This window comes from Limulus polyphemus, unplaced genomic scaffold (genome assembly GCF_000517525.1).
Source record: "Limulus polyphemus unplaced genomic scaffold, Limulus_polyphemus-2.1.2 Scaffold806, whole genome shotgun sequence".
In the NCBI taxonomy this organism is placed as follows: Eukaryota; Metazoa; Arthropoda; class Merostomata; order Xiphosura; family Limulidae; genus Limulus; species Limulus polyphemus.
The window spans coordinates 299,276-316,154 of NW_013666416.1; the positions used below are offsets into that span (position 1 = coordinate 299,276).

General features: G+C 35.6%; 1 protein-coding gene across 11 annotated transcripts in view; it reads right to left on the reverse strand.

Annotated features, from left to right (window-relative positions):
• LOC106460632 (coiled-coil domain-containing protein 157-like) overlaps positions 1–16,879 on the reverse strand; it is a 58,041-nt gene that overhangs the window by 9,322 nt on the left and 31,840 nt on the right. For 5 of the 11 annotated variants that reach the window (XM_022387398.1, XM_022387403.1, XM_022387401.1 and 2 more), the window contains 4 exons: positions 15,953–16,060; positions 14,770–14,918; positions 11,818–11,973; positions 101–1,149 (listed from right to left, as the gene is read on the reverse strand). In XM_022387398.1, the coding sequence (XP_022243106.1) occupies positions 1,135–1,149; positions 11,818–11,973; positions 14,770–14,918; positions 15,953–16,060 (428 nt within the window). In that variant the 3' untranslated portion in view covers positions 101–1,134. The remainder of the gene's footprint in view (positions 1–100; positions 1,150–11,817; positions 11,974–14,769; positions 14,919–15,952; positions 16,061–16,879) is intronic. The other 6 variants (XM_022387399.1, XM_022387397.1, XM_022387396.1 and 3 more) reach the window with 3 other exon arrangements.

Consider the following 16,879-nt stretch of genomic DNA (forward strand, 5'->3'; position numbering starts at 1 on the left):
AATCCGCCCCTGTGTAATACACACTGCTAATACAAAGAGGATCACAAAAAAGAAGATCCAATTCTTTCAAAATACCAGTTTAACCATTGTAGCTCCTAACCTATTGCATCACATACAAAAACTTTCAATATTTTCTCTACAGTAATGGATGCTTAGTGTGTCAATTCTGAAAACACCAAAGTATAGGAGAAAACTCCTTTATTTTTGACTCTTAAGAAAATCATCATATGCTAAATAACAACACCAGTTCATTATCAGTACACACTGTAGTATATAACTTTTAATATATCAGTTCTATTCTTGTGCAGAAATTATAATTATGCTGCTTATCTATGCCAGGTACAAATATACAAATGATGACTCTAAAATAAACTTTTACTTCACAGAACTAGTGTTTAAAGTGATATGAGCACGTTTAATTATATATATGTATATATACATAAGTTGCTGGACAAGGATTTTGGATTTTATGAACTGTTGTCCTTTCCAATCTTAAAGATAGCTTTACCATATTAGATATTATCAGGTTCTAATTAATATTTCCCATAATCTTTCTGTTTCTATGGTTATCTATTGTCACTTAAATATTAAATAGATTTAGGAAAAAAATAAAATAAAAATATGTAGAGTTATGTGCCAATGTTTCAAATAAGTAAGAATAAAACAATGCCACATTAAAAATGTGATCCTTTAACTCTTACTACTTAGCATAAAAACATTTATAATTCTGACATAAAAAAAAATTGATTTGCTGTGCTTCACATACTGGATGAGGTTCTAGACCTCTTTCTTAAAAATTCTTTGTAACAAATAAAGAAATTACCCTTACCATTAGTTACTAGCTACAACAGCTAGTTAAAGTAATATTTACTTACTTTTTATAATCTTACACAAAGGCATCATAACATTAAGCTTTACAAATAATTCTCAAAGCTAGTACTATCTGGTAACTTATACTTATATTTAAGACAATTAAAAGAAAAAGTACCTTCTTAACCACAGATGTTCCTAATTCTTTCTGTATTGAGACAACAGATTTTATTTTGTTCAAAGATTCCCTAAGGATTTCATTTTGATCTTGAAGTAGCTGGATTCTAATTCCATTGGCTTTGATTTGGTTCTCCATGTCCTTCTCTACACTTGTCTCTGCTACGAAAAATACATGATAATTTGAAATTCTGAAATAATAGAACGTCCTTGTCAGTCAATCTTTCAATACTGACAATGAGTTTGCCTCCTCTTTCAAATTTGCATATCAAAATGACAGAACTACTGAGATCTCCATTTATTTTTCAATATCATTTGACTCAAATTTTTGAACAAGTGCATAAGAGCACTTAGAACTTTCACTTCAATTATGAATGTTCTAGGTACTCCTCTTTTTATTTTATAAACTAATTATTCAAGCATCATGAACATACTTGAATTGGGGGGGGGGTCACTGACAATTGGGGCACCTTACTTGCTATGTTAACTGTGACCATTGTATTCAATACTGAAACAGTGGCCTTCGATTCTTGATAGTTATACACAAGTCTCTATTCCCCATTCAAAGAGGTACTTTGCTATCAGGTTCCACCAATTATGACTGGAAGAGTAATACAAATCTCAAGTCTAGAATTAAAATATTTATCTATAGCCAATTTTTATATGCACATTTTATATCTACATACACAAAACATTAAAAAATGTCACTGAATATCAAAAAACTTATTGTACACTACTGATATTTCTTTAAAAAATTTTGGAAACTTGCTGTATTCTGTTAAATTTTGAGTTTTAATAAAAAAAACTAACATGAACCCCCTCATCAACAGCTACTGTCTGTGTGTGTGTATATATACAGAAAATTTGAAACCCTATTAATTTTTTGGGCTTTCCCACTATTTGATGAATAAACAGGCAAGAAATGTGCCCCATGTAATTATTGCACCTGCATAAGTAGAGTAAGCAGATTTCTTATTAAGAGGGGTAAAGTTAAGGCCTTTTGTGACATTGAAAAATGTTTTATTGTTGAATATAAGCTAGAGCTTCAACAGCAAAAAATAATGAAATTGAATAGAAAATCAAAGGTATTTATTCTCCAAGTATGTATGTATGGCATGGAAAAATTTTTAAAAATCTGAAAGCAGAGAAAGTTGTGTATGGAATAAAAAAACTGCCTCAACACAGTGATAACTAGTAGTTAGAAAGGGTTGCGTAGATAGATAGGCATTCAACAGTAGAGTAACTGACAGATAAAATCAACAATGGCTCAGGACCATAAATTTGAACAAGAACAATACAAAAGGAACTGTAAAAAATTAATTTTAGTAATTGTTTTCTCATCCACAAATCACTAGTCTCAGCTTCTAACTGAAAGATGTGCCCACAATTGTTTGAAGACCATCAGGATTGGACTGTTGAGCACTGGAAGTGTTTTGGGGGCAGAAAAATCATGATACACACTGTTCTATACAGATGATGGAGTCAAAGTTTCATGACAGCCCCAGGAAACTTTGGAAACCTTGGGTGTTGCTTCCACTGTGTAAGCTGCTGTAGTAGGATGGAAAAATGGAAGCCATGGCGAATGGACCATTGTCTGAAGATAGACCAACATTGCTGATACACAGACAAAGGGGAAGATCAAATGGTATGTGTAAGCATAGACGCTACACGAGGGATGAGTCCCTGAATGAAAGTGATGGACCAGACAAAAGCCACGCGTAAAGATGGAGTTTGATGATGTTGTGATGAAACATAAATGATTGAGGTTGTTGGAGGAGTCACTTGGACTGAGGTAAGGGCAGAGGTTGTTGCTCCAGTAAGGATCAGAGCAGAGCAAATAATGACTGGGCCTGGTAAGAGGCAAGTAGTAGCCAGTTGTCATTGTAATGGTGAGTCCGAAGACCCAATGAGTGAAAATGACATACATGGGCAACTGATACTGCTGACCTCTGTAGAAAAGGGAACAGGAAGAATGAGTGCAAGGAAGGAAACACCTGGAGTAGGGTAATGGATGAGGAGAGAAATAAATGGGCACAGGGTACCCTAACTGGTGAAGGTTCAGCAGTAACAGTAGGATGAGACAAACGAGAGGCCAGGGCGGACAGGGAGGAATGTTGTCTTGCTACATTGACCCTGGACTCCAAAGATTCAGGATGACCCACAAATATTGTTTTGTGAAGAAACGGGCTTGACAAAGATCCCTCAAAGAAGAAAGAGGAGATGCACTCCCACAAGTAATATATCATGCCCCAGAAAATCCCAACAACAAAAGTACCAGGTGGTACTCATGGTGCCGATGCCGACAAACAGGAAATGTTAGATCATAGGAGTGTTCTAAGTTTTATCTGAAATTGATCAGGAGACAGGCAGAAGGCTTGAAATAACAATTGTAATGAGTAAATACCACATAAAAGTGTGGTCAAAGTAAGGCAAATCCTAGAAAACTGGGAACAATTAAAATGAATCAAATCATCAGGATTCGAGACACGTTGGTATGCGAAAGAATAATGGTCCAACAGCTGAGGGGGACAGGGCATACCCACACCCGACTGCAATTGATCAGCAAAACATTAAGCATGAACAAGAATGTCGGGTGAAGGAGGAAAAAAAAGGAAGAGAATCGTCACCCAATAAAGAAGAATAAAGGACTAAAGACAAAACATGTAAAATTTGACATACCTGATCAATAAGTTGTAGGAAATGAGTGGTTGGCAAACTATTCTGACTGTCAGCATTGTGTGACTGACCAAAAAATCTGGGGCCGGAAAAATAGAATAAAAATCGTCCTCACCCTGATGAAAAACTTCCTCAGAAGTGTGTTTATGGGGAAAAGGAGAATGAATCAAATAACTAGCCAAAGCATCCAACACCCTGCAGATTAAAGCTTGAACCTCCTTGGCAGACATTGTCAACCTGCCATACTGGGGATTAGTGACATTACCATCCATCATATTGGCAGGAACTTCCTCATCAGCCACAGTAAATTCGAATTCATAGTTTAACTTTGACTTCCAAAAAATGACTTCCTAAATTGAAAATGTATTTCCAATACTTACCTCCTCTGACATTTACAGCTATTCCTCGACCACCATGGTTCTTCTTTGCCCATCTAAGCATTGGTCTGATTTTTTCTTGCTTGCTCCAGTCTTTTATACCCCACTCTATTACCCTTGGTAATATTGGGTTCGTGATACTCTCCACCTACCTCAATGTGCCCTCTATCCTGGTACTGTATATAAGCATCTTTTTTTTTAGGTGAAAAAACCCGAACAACTTATATATCAAAACAAAACATTTATTAAATGAAATAGTCTCCATTCTTATAGATGATGCTTTTCCATCTTACAATCAGGTTGTTAATGCCCTGATTAAAGAAATTACTTAGCTGCGAAGCAACAACCATGTCGACATCCTCTTTAACACTTTCCACATTTGCTTACGTTTTCCCAATAACATGGTGTTGCAGCAAACGAAAAAGATGGTAATCTGATGTTGCCATATCTGGTGAATATGGTAGGTGGTGGAGAACTTCCCAATCCAACTCCATAATCTTGTGTTGCATCAAATATGCCACATGTGGACGTGCATTGTCATGGAGAAGAAGAACACCTATTCGACTGACGAGTGAAGGACATTTCAGATTAAGGGCTTCATTTAAATATTCCAGTTGCTGACTATAGATCTCTGCATTGACAGTTCACTGTGGATTGGGGAGTTCGAAATGAATTACTCCTTTGATGTCCCACCAGATGCAAAGCATCACTTTCTGCGGAGGGAGTCCAGGGTTTAGGGTTGGAAGTGGTTTTTGTCTAGGACTGAGCCATTGTTTTTGGCATTTAATATTCACATAGAGAATCCATTTTTCATCACCAGTAACAATTCTGTCCAAAAATGGTTCACGCGAATTACGCTTCAGAAGAGACAAAGCAACGTTCACACTTCTACATTTGCTGTTATGTTAAACTTGTATTAAAGTTTTCTTTAATTACCCATTCAAGCCGTCTCCAGCCATTATTAGTCTTATAGATGTTACAAACCAGGTGACCATTGATGTTCTTTATTAATGGCACACTAATCCTACCTGATGCTTCACACCTCATGCTGCACTGATGATTACGCAATCACACATACATAATCAAACAGTATGTTTTCACACTGCTTTAAACTTTGTCATTTGTAATACTTTTAGTTCGGTGTCTCTTTCGTCTTCTTGTGAACAAAAGATTTGTTCAAAGGAGAAAATTCGCACATTCATTTAAATTTATGCACTTTTTCCTCCATTTTGCAATACATAGAGCCCTGCTTTCTTAGCCAAATCAATGGTCTCTGTCTTGTCATACTGTGCACACATTGTGATTTACCACTGTGATTACCACTGCGATTACTGCTGCTCAGTCATTTTTGGACTGTGATTGGGTTAGATCCTCATTTTCCTATGAGACTTTTGTGTTGTCTCGACACACACACTGTGAATTTTACGTGGATTATCCATTCCTGGATTAACCATGCCTGGTAGCACCCCCAAGAGGAAGAAGCTAACCCTCCGTGAGAAAGTCCAACTCATCTGCAACAGTGAAGGGAAGAGTCACCATACCCTGGCACAAGAATTCAAGATTGGCAGAACTCAGGTAAGCTTATCTCTTCTATCACATTACTGGGTTGTTTTATGAACAATCTTACTGGATGCTATTTAATTTTCATTTGGCAGTGTTAAAAGTACATGAACAACTGTACTAATTTAAAATCATTAACTTGAAAATTGAATTTGCATACAGTAAATTTAGAAAGTTACAAAAGAATGAATCATTATTAGGGATAAAGTGACTCAGCTGCTTGGCTGAAGTGCTCCATAGTTACATGAAATTTATTTTTTGTTGATAGTATTGAATATCACAAAGAAATTCAATGACAAGTAAAAAATTTTAGTTTCATTGATTTGTGTTTTTCAGGTTGGCTGCATCCTGAAGTGGAAAGCAGAGCTGATGGATGCATACAAAAACGAGACCAACCCTGACATGAAGCAACAGTTCCAGAACTCCGCCTACATGCAGATAGACACCACCATCTTCGTCCTTCAACATTTCAGTGTCTGGCCAGATGATCCAAACCAAGGCCCTGGACTTTGCCAAAACCCTGAACCAGCCCAACTTCAAGGCATCAGGAGGTTTGCTGTCCCAGTCAAAGTGCAGACACATCGTTGGGGGCAACAAGATCAGTGGGGAGAAGTCCACAGTGAGCCAGGAAACAATTGACAACTAGCATAAGTGCCTTCCTACCATCCTGGAAGGATACGACCCAGAGACATTTTTGACATGGACTAGACTGGTGTCTTCTATTGTGTCCTGCTTGAAAAGACTCTAGCTGTCAAGAGGATTGACATGTCTGGTAGGAAGAAAAGCAGAGAGCATCTTACAGCAGTCCTATGTGTCAAATAGCTCAGCAATTTTGAAAAACTCCTGGTCATTGGCAAGTCACCTGCTGACCCTATGGAGGATGAGGACATTGTCCCCTAGCAGAGCTTCTCTACCACACCACCTCTGCCCTGAACCTACCAGAGCCAATGTCAGCTGAGGAGTACACGGCCATGGATGACAGCTGCCCAGCCCACGACACCCTGGATGATGGATGGAAGAGCCACCACATCCAGGAGGCTCACTGAGCCAGAGCCTACCAGCAATGACAAGGCCAAGCCTGTTCCCTCTAGGCAGCTCACAAACAGGGAGACCCAGGACATGTTGGCTGCCCTTCTGGTCCATTTTCTGCAGAAGAATTACAGCAATTCCAACATGAGAAGCTCAGCAAGTGCACTTCACAGCCCACCCTGGACAGTTTTGTCAAACGTGTGTAAAAAGAATGTGGTATAAACTGTGATATGATACTATATTTGTGATTATAAACTGTGAAAGGACTATTGTTTTTAATGCTTATTATTGTTTGTCATAACAGTCATATTGTTGAATAAGTTTTTACTGCAATGTTATGTTTGTGTTTTCTATGTTTAATAAATTCCTTTTTTTATGAAATGCGTGTTGTATATTTCATAAAATCACCCAGGTCTGATTTACATTACAGCAGCAGCCAGGACCAGTTGGAATGTAAACAGTTTGTTGATCACACCTTTATTGCAAATAAATGAATTTTACCCATCCAAACAGATGACTGGAATTTAAAAGTTTGGTTCTCAAGAATGTGATGTCTACTGTTTCATGACATTTAATTTGTTGAGTCATTAGGCTGAAAACTTTGATTGCATTGAAAAAGGAACGAAAATGCATGCAAAAGTCTGGTGTCATAATTTGTTATTAAATTGTTGCCTATTCAATGATATGAAAAAGCCTTCTTAAAATCATTGTGTTTAGACTGACAATACAGTTCATACTGATTATCCCCACTTCTGCTCTTCCACTGCTACCTTAATTAATGAATGCCAGTCAGTGAAACTAGCAACTATAAATCATGTGATGGCCACTTCTTGTCAATTCCACATCTAATATTGATGGAAATGGCAGAAAGTTGTTGTTTCATCATTTGAGTATCATTACCGCCAGGTTTCACCACATGTGCACATAAAGAACAGTGCCTTGCCTTGGCCTCTGATACTCTGTGGTGCAAGGAAAATTCATGAAACTCATTGTGTCCTATGTTTTGCATTTATCTGTTATTCAAAAATACAGTATAGAATATTATATTTTAGACAAGAAATGCAAAAACAGGTATGCAAAGATGTTATTACAACATTCTGTATCAAACAGGAACATAGAAAGGTGAGTATTATGGGCAAGTTGTAATGGTATGTACTATGCCAATGAGGCCTCAGTCTGATCCCAGAGTTGACTCCATACAGTTAATTGCATAGACCCAGAACTGACCAGATAAATAGGGCTGGACTGTACATACACATAAATACACCAATTATAACAACAAAACAATTTTAGGATTATACTTTTACAATTATTGTATGTTATTATTTTCCTATACTGAAAATATATATCTGATAGGTACTTACTTCCTCTCACATGAGAGCTATTCTTGTTCAGTGTTGTCCTCTATATGCCAAAAAGTTTTACACATGACACAAGCCTTGACTTTCCACAAACCCCAGGATAGATGTAGTTCAACTGTGTCTTGCATGTAATTCATCATGTGACAACCCTCTACCAATAGGAGTGTAACACACCCTACTGATGCATATGACTCCCCCTATTCGATTATATCAAACTATTACTTCAAGATTAGGTAGAAAAGGAAGCACCAGAGGTAAGTATCTATCGGAAATTTATTTTCAGTCTAGGAAAATAATAACTCCCGATACAGTACAGTACCTCTTATCACATTAATAGCTAGAATCCCACACTGAACAGGCAGAGGGACCAGTGTAAGGGATAGAAAGAAGTATCACTCAAAAGTGTCTGAAGAACACCAATGAAGTGCGATCCCCGTTGGGAAAGGAACACAGTCGTGGGAGACTGCACCACTCCTGTACCAGGTATACTCAGCATACAGTGTGGAAATAAGTGTCGCATACATTGGCTGTAAGTGGGAGGAGCACAACCAACAGGAAGAGAAAATCCAGGTGGGTTTGAATCCCAATCAGAATATACCGATATCATAATTCCAGTGAAGAAAAACTGTAGAAGAACCATCTACAGACAGGAATGTGGGGAAAGCTAAAATGGATGTACTCCAAGGTTTAGAGTGGCTAGAGTGCAATGGACCATACTTGGCCAGTCAAATCCAATCCAAAAACAAGCACCATTGGGATTACAACTTCTGACCCATGGTAGGAGGAGGATCCACACTGTTGCCACCACAAATTGATCTATTAAATGGGGCACATGTGTGCAAATCCACAACCACCCATACATCTGAATGATGGTATGAAGGGATGTGCCAATGTGACAGATCACATCAAACCAAACTCAATCATACAGTGACCCCACTGTGCAACATCAGCCTCAGGTTATGAAAACTATTATAGGTGGAGTGAGAGAGGGAGAACCTTTGCCCCAAAGAACATCATCCTCTGGATGGGACCCCACAAAAGCTGGAGCGCATGTGTGAGCAACATCAACCTCCGAGACCCACTGCACAGAGGTGGAAATGATGAGGCAAAACTACAAAATTTAATTAGGATGAGGAAACACAACCAACAAGTGTGAGAATTTATGTTGCTTGGTCCCATTCCAATCCAAAACCACTTACTGGGAACTGAAATACAGGTGATGGTAGGATGAGGGATCCCACTGCAATGTGATGGATCTACTCTAAAGCAACATTATCCTCCTGATAGGACTGCACAAAAGCTGGAGTGCAAGATCAACCTCTGGGTCCCACTGCACAGAAGTTGGTCGCTTCTGTAAAAGATACAAAACCTCACTCTCCAGCTAGAACCACACAGAAGCTGGGGTAACATCAACCTCTGGGACCTGTGGAGTGCATGATTGGAGGATTGAATGCCATCTATACCAGCAAAACACCACTACCATACTCTCAACTGAATGGAAGTGATCACATTCAGGAGCACTCCTCCATGGTTCACTATCCCAGTGGCTCGGAACTGTAAATTGGCAAGGACTCCTATACTCCACAAGAAGAACAATGTGGGATAAAATGGGGATAGTCCGGAGGAATGACAACAATGGAGACAGTGCAACAGGTAACCACAAAAACTCTAATTTGAAAAGCAGACCACCCCTGATTTACTAAATTGAAGGAATTACAGGGATGGGCATCTATCCCCTTCTCCTTTACCCATGTAAGTCCATGAGTTAGTATAATCTGGAACAACAAATTTATGAAGTTAAAGTATCGTGAGGAAAAACCTACTTGTGATCTTGTGGAAAATCACATCTCAACAGTGTGCATCATTGGCTATGGGTAGACACTGTGGCCATACAGTACAGACTTGAGAGATAGAAAGTATACCTTGAGAGGAAATGCTCGCCACTGAGCAGGATCCTAATCCTAAATGAACATGCTATTGAATGGAAATATATATTTATATATATAAAGAAAAGATAATTTACTCAGACACAGCCACACCAAAGATTGAAGGATGGTAACAAGTGGAAGGTGGTTTCACAACGAGGAAGAATCAACTACCCAATGAAAATAGTGGAAAATTAACATATGAGGTGTTGTCCACATGCCTGATTAAAGAATTTCTTCCAATGGATGATGGAGGTGAGACACCAGGAAAAAGGTAAGGTGCCCAGTCTGATGCCAATAGACTAAAAGGAGTAGGAATAAGTGTGAATGAGTAGGTGAAACAAGGAACATGAGGAAACAGGTTCAAATGGGCATCATCTGTTTGATATATTTGCTTCAACTTTTCACATATTTTTTTTTCCATTCCACATATGTTCTCCTTTATCTGGATCAATCATTCCTACTCAAAACTTTGGCAGCTCGTGAGAGACATTCTTCTTTCTCGCCAATTTCCATCCATTTCCTGCCTTTATTTCTGATCTGCTCCAGATAGACCTGAGGGTCTATATGTGAAAAGTTGAAGCAAATATGTCAGACAGATGATGCACATAGACTAAAAGGTTCAAATAGAGGGAGTGGAAGGCAGTGAAGAACAATATTGGCATTACAATCCATAAGAACCACATGAGGAGGTCTACAAATTCGGAAGGAATAGAAAAGGTACTTACTGGTAGGTCCAGTCCTGACTGAGAACATCCACTGCCAGAGTCTGAGGATGAGGAACTGGAGATAAAAAAAAAAGGTAACTTGGTATTTCAGTAAAGTGGTAAAAGCATCCCACTGATTGCATAGCCACCGGAAAACCGGAGGGTTGAGAGACCACTCGGAGGGATAAATCTACATGTGGGATGCAGTTGAACTACATGATCATGGGGTAGGCAGGAGTTCAAGGTTGTGGCATGCGTAAACATATTTATATATAAAGGGCAGCACTGAACAAGAACAGCTATACATGTGAGAGGAGGTAATGTGCCTTAATGGAAATTTGTAATAAGTAGCAAACACACAGTGGATTTAGCGTTGCTTCTTACTGATGGTAGGCCAGTAATAAATAAATTAGTACATCAACTAATGCATTGTTCCTCACATATTACAACAGGAATGAAGTCACTTCAATTTTACTTAGAAAAAAAACTCATAATTATCTCTAAGTAAAATGTTTGCTTTGTCATTTCAGTACCATTTCTTGGGTTCTGGTCAATAGAATATGGAAGGTCAGGGTATTCTATGAGAAGCCATTCTTTTTTTTTCCTATCTTCAATATTTCTGTTTAAACTCTTGATGGTTTTCTCTTTTTCTTCCACTTCCTTTTTAAGTTTAATAAGCTGAATAGTTTTGTCATTACCCTCACCCTACAAGTAAGTCATGATATAAATTCAGTTAAAAGTTATGTAAAAAAAATAATTTAGTAATTCACAAATCAATCAAAATAACCTATAGAGTAATTCTCGATTGAACATACTTCATGTACTACTCCAACACATTTTGCCAAAACAACTTGAGTTTTTCACATGTAAGCTCTTAATATTTTCTGATTTCACATCTAACAGTCACAGTTCAAGCAAAAATGTGTTTTATTTTGACTACTTTATAATATCGTAAGGAAATTTTTGTAACATATTTCTTTTTATGAAATGTTAAAATTTGATGAAACACCATAATATCAGCACCATTAATGTGTACCTTTGTGTGAACAAACGATTTATATCCAGCTTTTATGGCTACAAACATATTAAAAATTTGATCACTATGGCAAAATTATGCTATTTGTTTGAAGGAATTCTATCCATCACTCAATATCAAAACAGCTATGATTGTCATATAAAAGTTGATATCACTAACCTTCAAGGTTTTGTATTCAGCTTCTCTCAGTGTTTTCTGCTTTTCAAGGACAGAAATCTGACTCTTCAACTGTGTTATCATAACCTGGTTTGAGATCTCTTTCTCAGCTAAAGTTTCCAGCTGCTGGAGTAGTGAGCGAAGTTTGGCATCTAATACCTCAGAAATTTTAGAACGTATAATAACATTATATTTTCATAAACATAGACATATGTACTTAGAATATATATATATAATATTGTATTTGAAAAATAATTAATTTGTTCCTAATATTTAAAATATATGGCTTTTCTCCCTTAATGAAACTAAACAATATTTTAAAATGTATTAGTGAGAAAAGCAATGGAGTGGTGGTAATAAATGACTATAGTGGGGTACTGAAAGTGATACCAAATCTAATATTCTTTAGCTCAATATTGCATCATGTAAACAAATTTAAGCTTTTGACCCTAGAATCATGGTCCCCAAATACAAATCATGGACTCATTCAAAAATGAACTAAAGATGGAGTTGAAAAAAGAGAGGGTTCAAAATATCAGGCAAGAAAAAAATGCTTGTGGACAGGTAAATAAATTTGCTGGTAATTAGAAAGTAAAGACATACAATCCAAATGGCTAAAAAATTATTTAAATAGTGGAACTTTGTTCTAGCAATAACTAACTCTAGTAGCATAATTTATTTCTGTATTTGTTGGAGAGTCAAAACATTTTGAAATCTCTTGCCAGTGTCTATTAACTAACAATTTCTATATACATTTCTATATGTATATAAATTGTTTTTTCCCTTTAGAAGAGAAGGGGAAGATACCTGTTTTACAGCTGTTTGAAACTGCCAAATCATAAGCAAAGAACATTATGCATGAACATCGGATGACATCAGAAGCTTTTTTTCTTAATTAATGGTAAGTTCTTAAATATAAGGAAGACGTAAGCAGACATGAAGAACTATGCACACATTATTTTAAATGAATTCTGAAAATGTATCAAATTCCAAACATTGCTTAGTAGAGTTGTCATGAGTGATCTTTCTTTAAATTTCTATTTTCTATTTAAATGTCTATCTTCTGTTTGACATTTGTTACATAACATTTGGATGGTTGACATACAATTTCTTAACTTAATTCTTCCTTACATTAAAAAAACAAAAAAGTAAGCATTTCATTTTTTTCTGCCCATAATTGAAATAACACATGATGAGAAGACAGAACCGGAGACAAAGATCGGGGATGGGGCAGATAACACATTATGGATGGAGGAGAGAACGAATTTTGCACCTGACTGTCTCCAATTTTTGCACCATTTGTAGGATCACTGAGCAAACAGATTTACCTCTGCTGACCTCAAAAATGGTTTCACAAAATTTACAAGAGCAAACCTTCTACCTATGGCAGAAAACACAAGCCAGTTGTAGTTGAAAAGATTGAAGAAATGTATGGGCAGACAGAAGAATGTGGGCTCTTTGTTCATGAAAAAGTTGCATAGCTGGCAGCATCATCAGATAGGACTGTGGACTCTTTCTCTATATTCGTGTATCTTCGTTACTAAGGACCAGCATACTGACCATATTAGTGTTCCCTGATTAACTGCAAGGCCATTTGATGTGCTCAGTTAGCCAGTTCTGCTATTTCTGTGGAAACATCTCAAAGAAATCTCTAAACTTAATGTTTTTTTATGAGGATTATTTAAAATCAGCATTTCTGGAAAGGCACATGCACCAAGTTTACAAAAAATATTTTGGTTAATTTTTTTCCCTGAACAATGTGTTATGTAGGTAAACATACATAGCAAATGAATCATAATTTTAGTGAATGTCAATGTACAGAGTAGGGCAAAAGTGACTATACATCTTTTCCATTTGGTGCATATTTAATTTCTAACTATAACTTTAAAACAAACGATTAAGTTAGTTTCAATTTCTTCATAATATTTTCTTTATTATCATGTAACAGTAACTTTTGTCCTAGCCTGTATAGTCTACTTAGTTGGTTTTACTTTTTAATGTTGCTTTATTTTCAGCAGAATATAATTTTTATAATTCTTCTAGAAACCAGTCTAGCTGGTGAAGGGGAAAAAAATTAATTTTACCATGTAGAAAAACTTAAAAATTAGAAAAAGTACCATATCAATGTTTCTTGAATAAAAAAGGTATGATAATGAATTATATAATGTGCATTTAGATTATTTTTTTCTCTATAAAATCATCTTTGCATTCATTTAACAAATGAGCTTAGGTCATACGTGTAATGAATCACATAATTATGGCAGGGTTGGATCTTGTTATGATCTCCCTCTTCCTTCCACTTTATGACCAATATCCATGCCCTTAAAGGCTTGGCCTTTTTGCAATGCCAAGGAGGATTTTGTACTGGTCATCTTTGATTTATACAATAAGGTACAAAACACTGAGCTATATTGCATGCTTTTTTGACTCTTTCTCAATATGCACCTGCCACCCACTCACAACCATTAGTTAAATGCAATAAAGTACCAAGAAACGTATGGTATCATTGCTCAAAGTGACACTTTTGGTTTAGTTTGCTGATCATCAACTGCATTACTTTATTGAAAACTTTAACAGACCAAAAATTTTTTTTTTTTATCTTACACTTATTTTTCTCAGAACCAATGTTTTAATAATAATTAAGATTAGTTCATAAACTAATTTCTTCAATTTTAGGTGGAAATAATACTGACCTAAACACTATGACAAAGCACAGTGCTGAAATAACAATAATTATTTTTTCTAACAAAATCCTAAACAGTTAGATTAATTCTAAGATAATAGTCTATTGATTGTTTGTCACACAGTTTTTTAACATCCTTTTACTGCAAATACAATAAAATGTTTCATATTTTCTCAATTGTAATACTTTTCAATCTGCTATGATACATGATTGAGTGTGTTTGCTTTTCAGAATTTATACCTCAGGATGTTCTAATAATATTTTGATCTCACTTTTTTCTCTCCTTCTAGTTGAAGAAATTCAGTTTCCAGTTTTTTGATGACTTCTAATTTCTTGCATAAAATCTCATTTCTTTCTATCATTTCATTTCTTTCTTGTTGAAGATTGCTGATTGTAATTTCATCCTTTTTGGTTTTTTGTACTATGTAGTTCCAAAAAACATCTTAATATATATTCATTTCACACTTAATTTCTAAGTTCATCAGAGACTCACTACAATTCTGAATACCTATAATATTAATTAGCAATAGAAAGGTTTCCAAGGATAAAGAAAATAGTGGGCCTTGTAATGCATTTAGAGAAATTTAATTATTTTTCTTTTACAAAGTTTTTAGACAAAATAACTCTTAATTTAGAATAAATCTCCACAAAATTTTAGTTCAATCATACCTGCAACTTCTTTAATCAGTTTATTTCAGTAGAAACCTTTCATTCTTAATTCAATCAAATATTTTCAAAAGTGTTGAATGAATTTAATTTGTACAAGTTTCTGTACTTTATTCTCGAATTTAAAAACTAGCTACAACTTGTACATTTTCTGGTAAGTTTTAAAAATGTCAGTTCTACAACTTCTTGGATAGCATGTATTACTTGTACTTTCAAACAACATTCTTAAAACTTTGAAGACACCATAAGTTACTTTAAATGAAATCCATGCAATGCCCTGTGTGCTATAAAGCAATTTTAAATACATTAGACTTGTACTTGCACAAACTTTCAATAAACTTCAAGCACCAATGTTTCAATTCAATGTGCACAATAACTTTATTTGTATAATGTTAAAAACATGCTCTATGAGTTTTGGTGGACAGCATTATCCACCATCTTAGTCTTCTGAAAACACTGGTACCGTAATATTTACTCAAAGCAATTCTTTTTTAAGTTTAAAGGTAGTATGCATATATAACAGCAACACGAGACTACTTAGTTTACTGGGCTGACCAATACAAAACTATTACTTCCCTTGGTTGACTATCGTGATACTACTTATTGCATTTGGTCAACCAACATGAGATCACTTACTATGCTCAGATGATCAACATGAGACTACTGACTGCCCTCAACTGACCAACATAAGATTTTTTCCTGTTGACTAACAAAAAGATACTTAACATACTAAGCTGACCATCAGAAGACTTAGTGTTCTTAACTGACCTTCAGTAAAAGAATACTTACTGTACTCAGCTGTTTGATAGTTTTCTTGCTTTAATTTTGTCTGCAGGTCTAAAAGTTTGTCTTCCAAAGCCTTCCTCTCTAGTTCATTATTGGCATTCAAATTTTCAACTGGATAAACAGAAATAGAAACTGACATATTTTCTCATATTATGATTGCTTTTTTGTCAGTGAGAAGGAATACTCTTATGAAATCAAAATTAAAATTCTGATGATATGAATCAAACTCTTTTATTAAAAAAATACAAGAAAGGCAATTTTTGTTAAATCAGCAGATAATCAGAATGTTAAGAACTATTGAAAACATAGTACTCAAGTATTTTTAAACATGTACTAAGTGTTGTGAGCTTGAATGAATATATATAAAACGTAATAACAGAAGTTGTTCCTTCCTTTATTGTAGAATGGAACAAAGAGAATGTTGCACTTTGAGGGTTTTATGTGTCGCAGTTAGCCTGCTTTGCTGATCTTATGTATTCTTATTATAATAACTGCATTCTACCAAATTTATTTTTATGCCTTTCAGCTGTCATTAAAACCAACATTCCAAACTGTTGATTTCCTGAGAAGGAAACCTTCATAATTTGTGATACCTAATCTAAAGTCAATTACATTGAATACAACAGGTTCAATAAGTCTAACAACAAAGTATTCTGTATGAAGTGTTTAAATGCTTTTAGGAAAAATGTAATGTCAGTTACTAACTCTTTAATAAAACGAATACTGAAACAAATTTAAAGAATTAGATCCCATATGATAATTGATGTTATATGTTAACTCAAAATCTACATATTTAAGAACACAAATACACACTCTGAAAAAAAAAATTCCAGAGATAGTCTTGAAATTCTGATACATAAAAGAAGTATTGCTCACACCATTAAGTACTGGCAGACTAACATCCAATTCCTACCAATGCAAGTATTATTT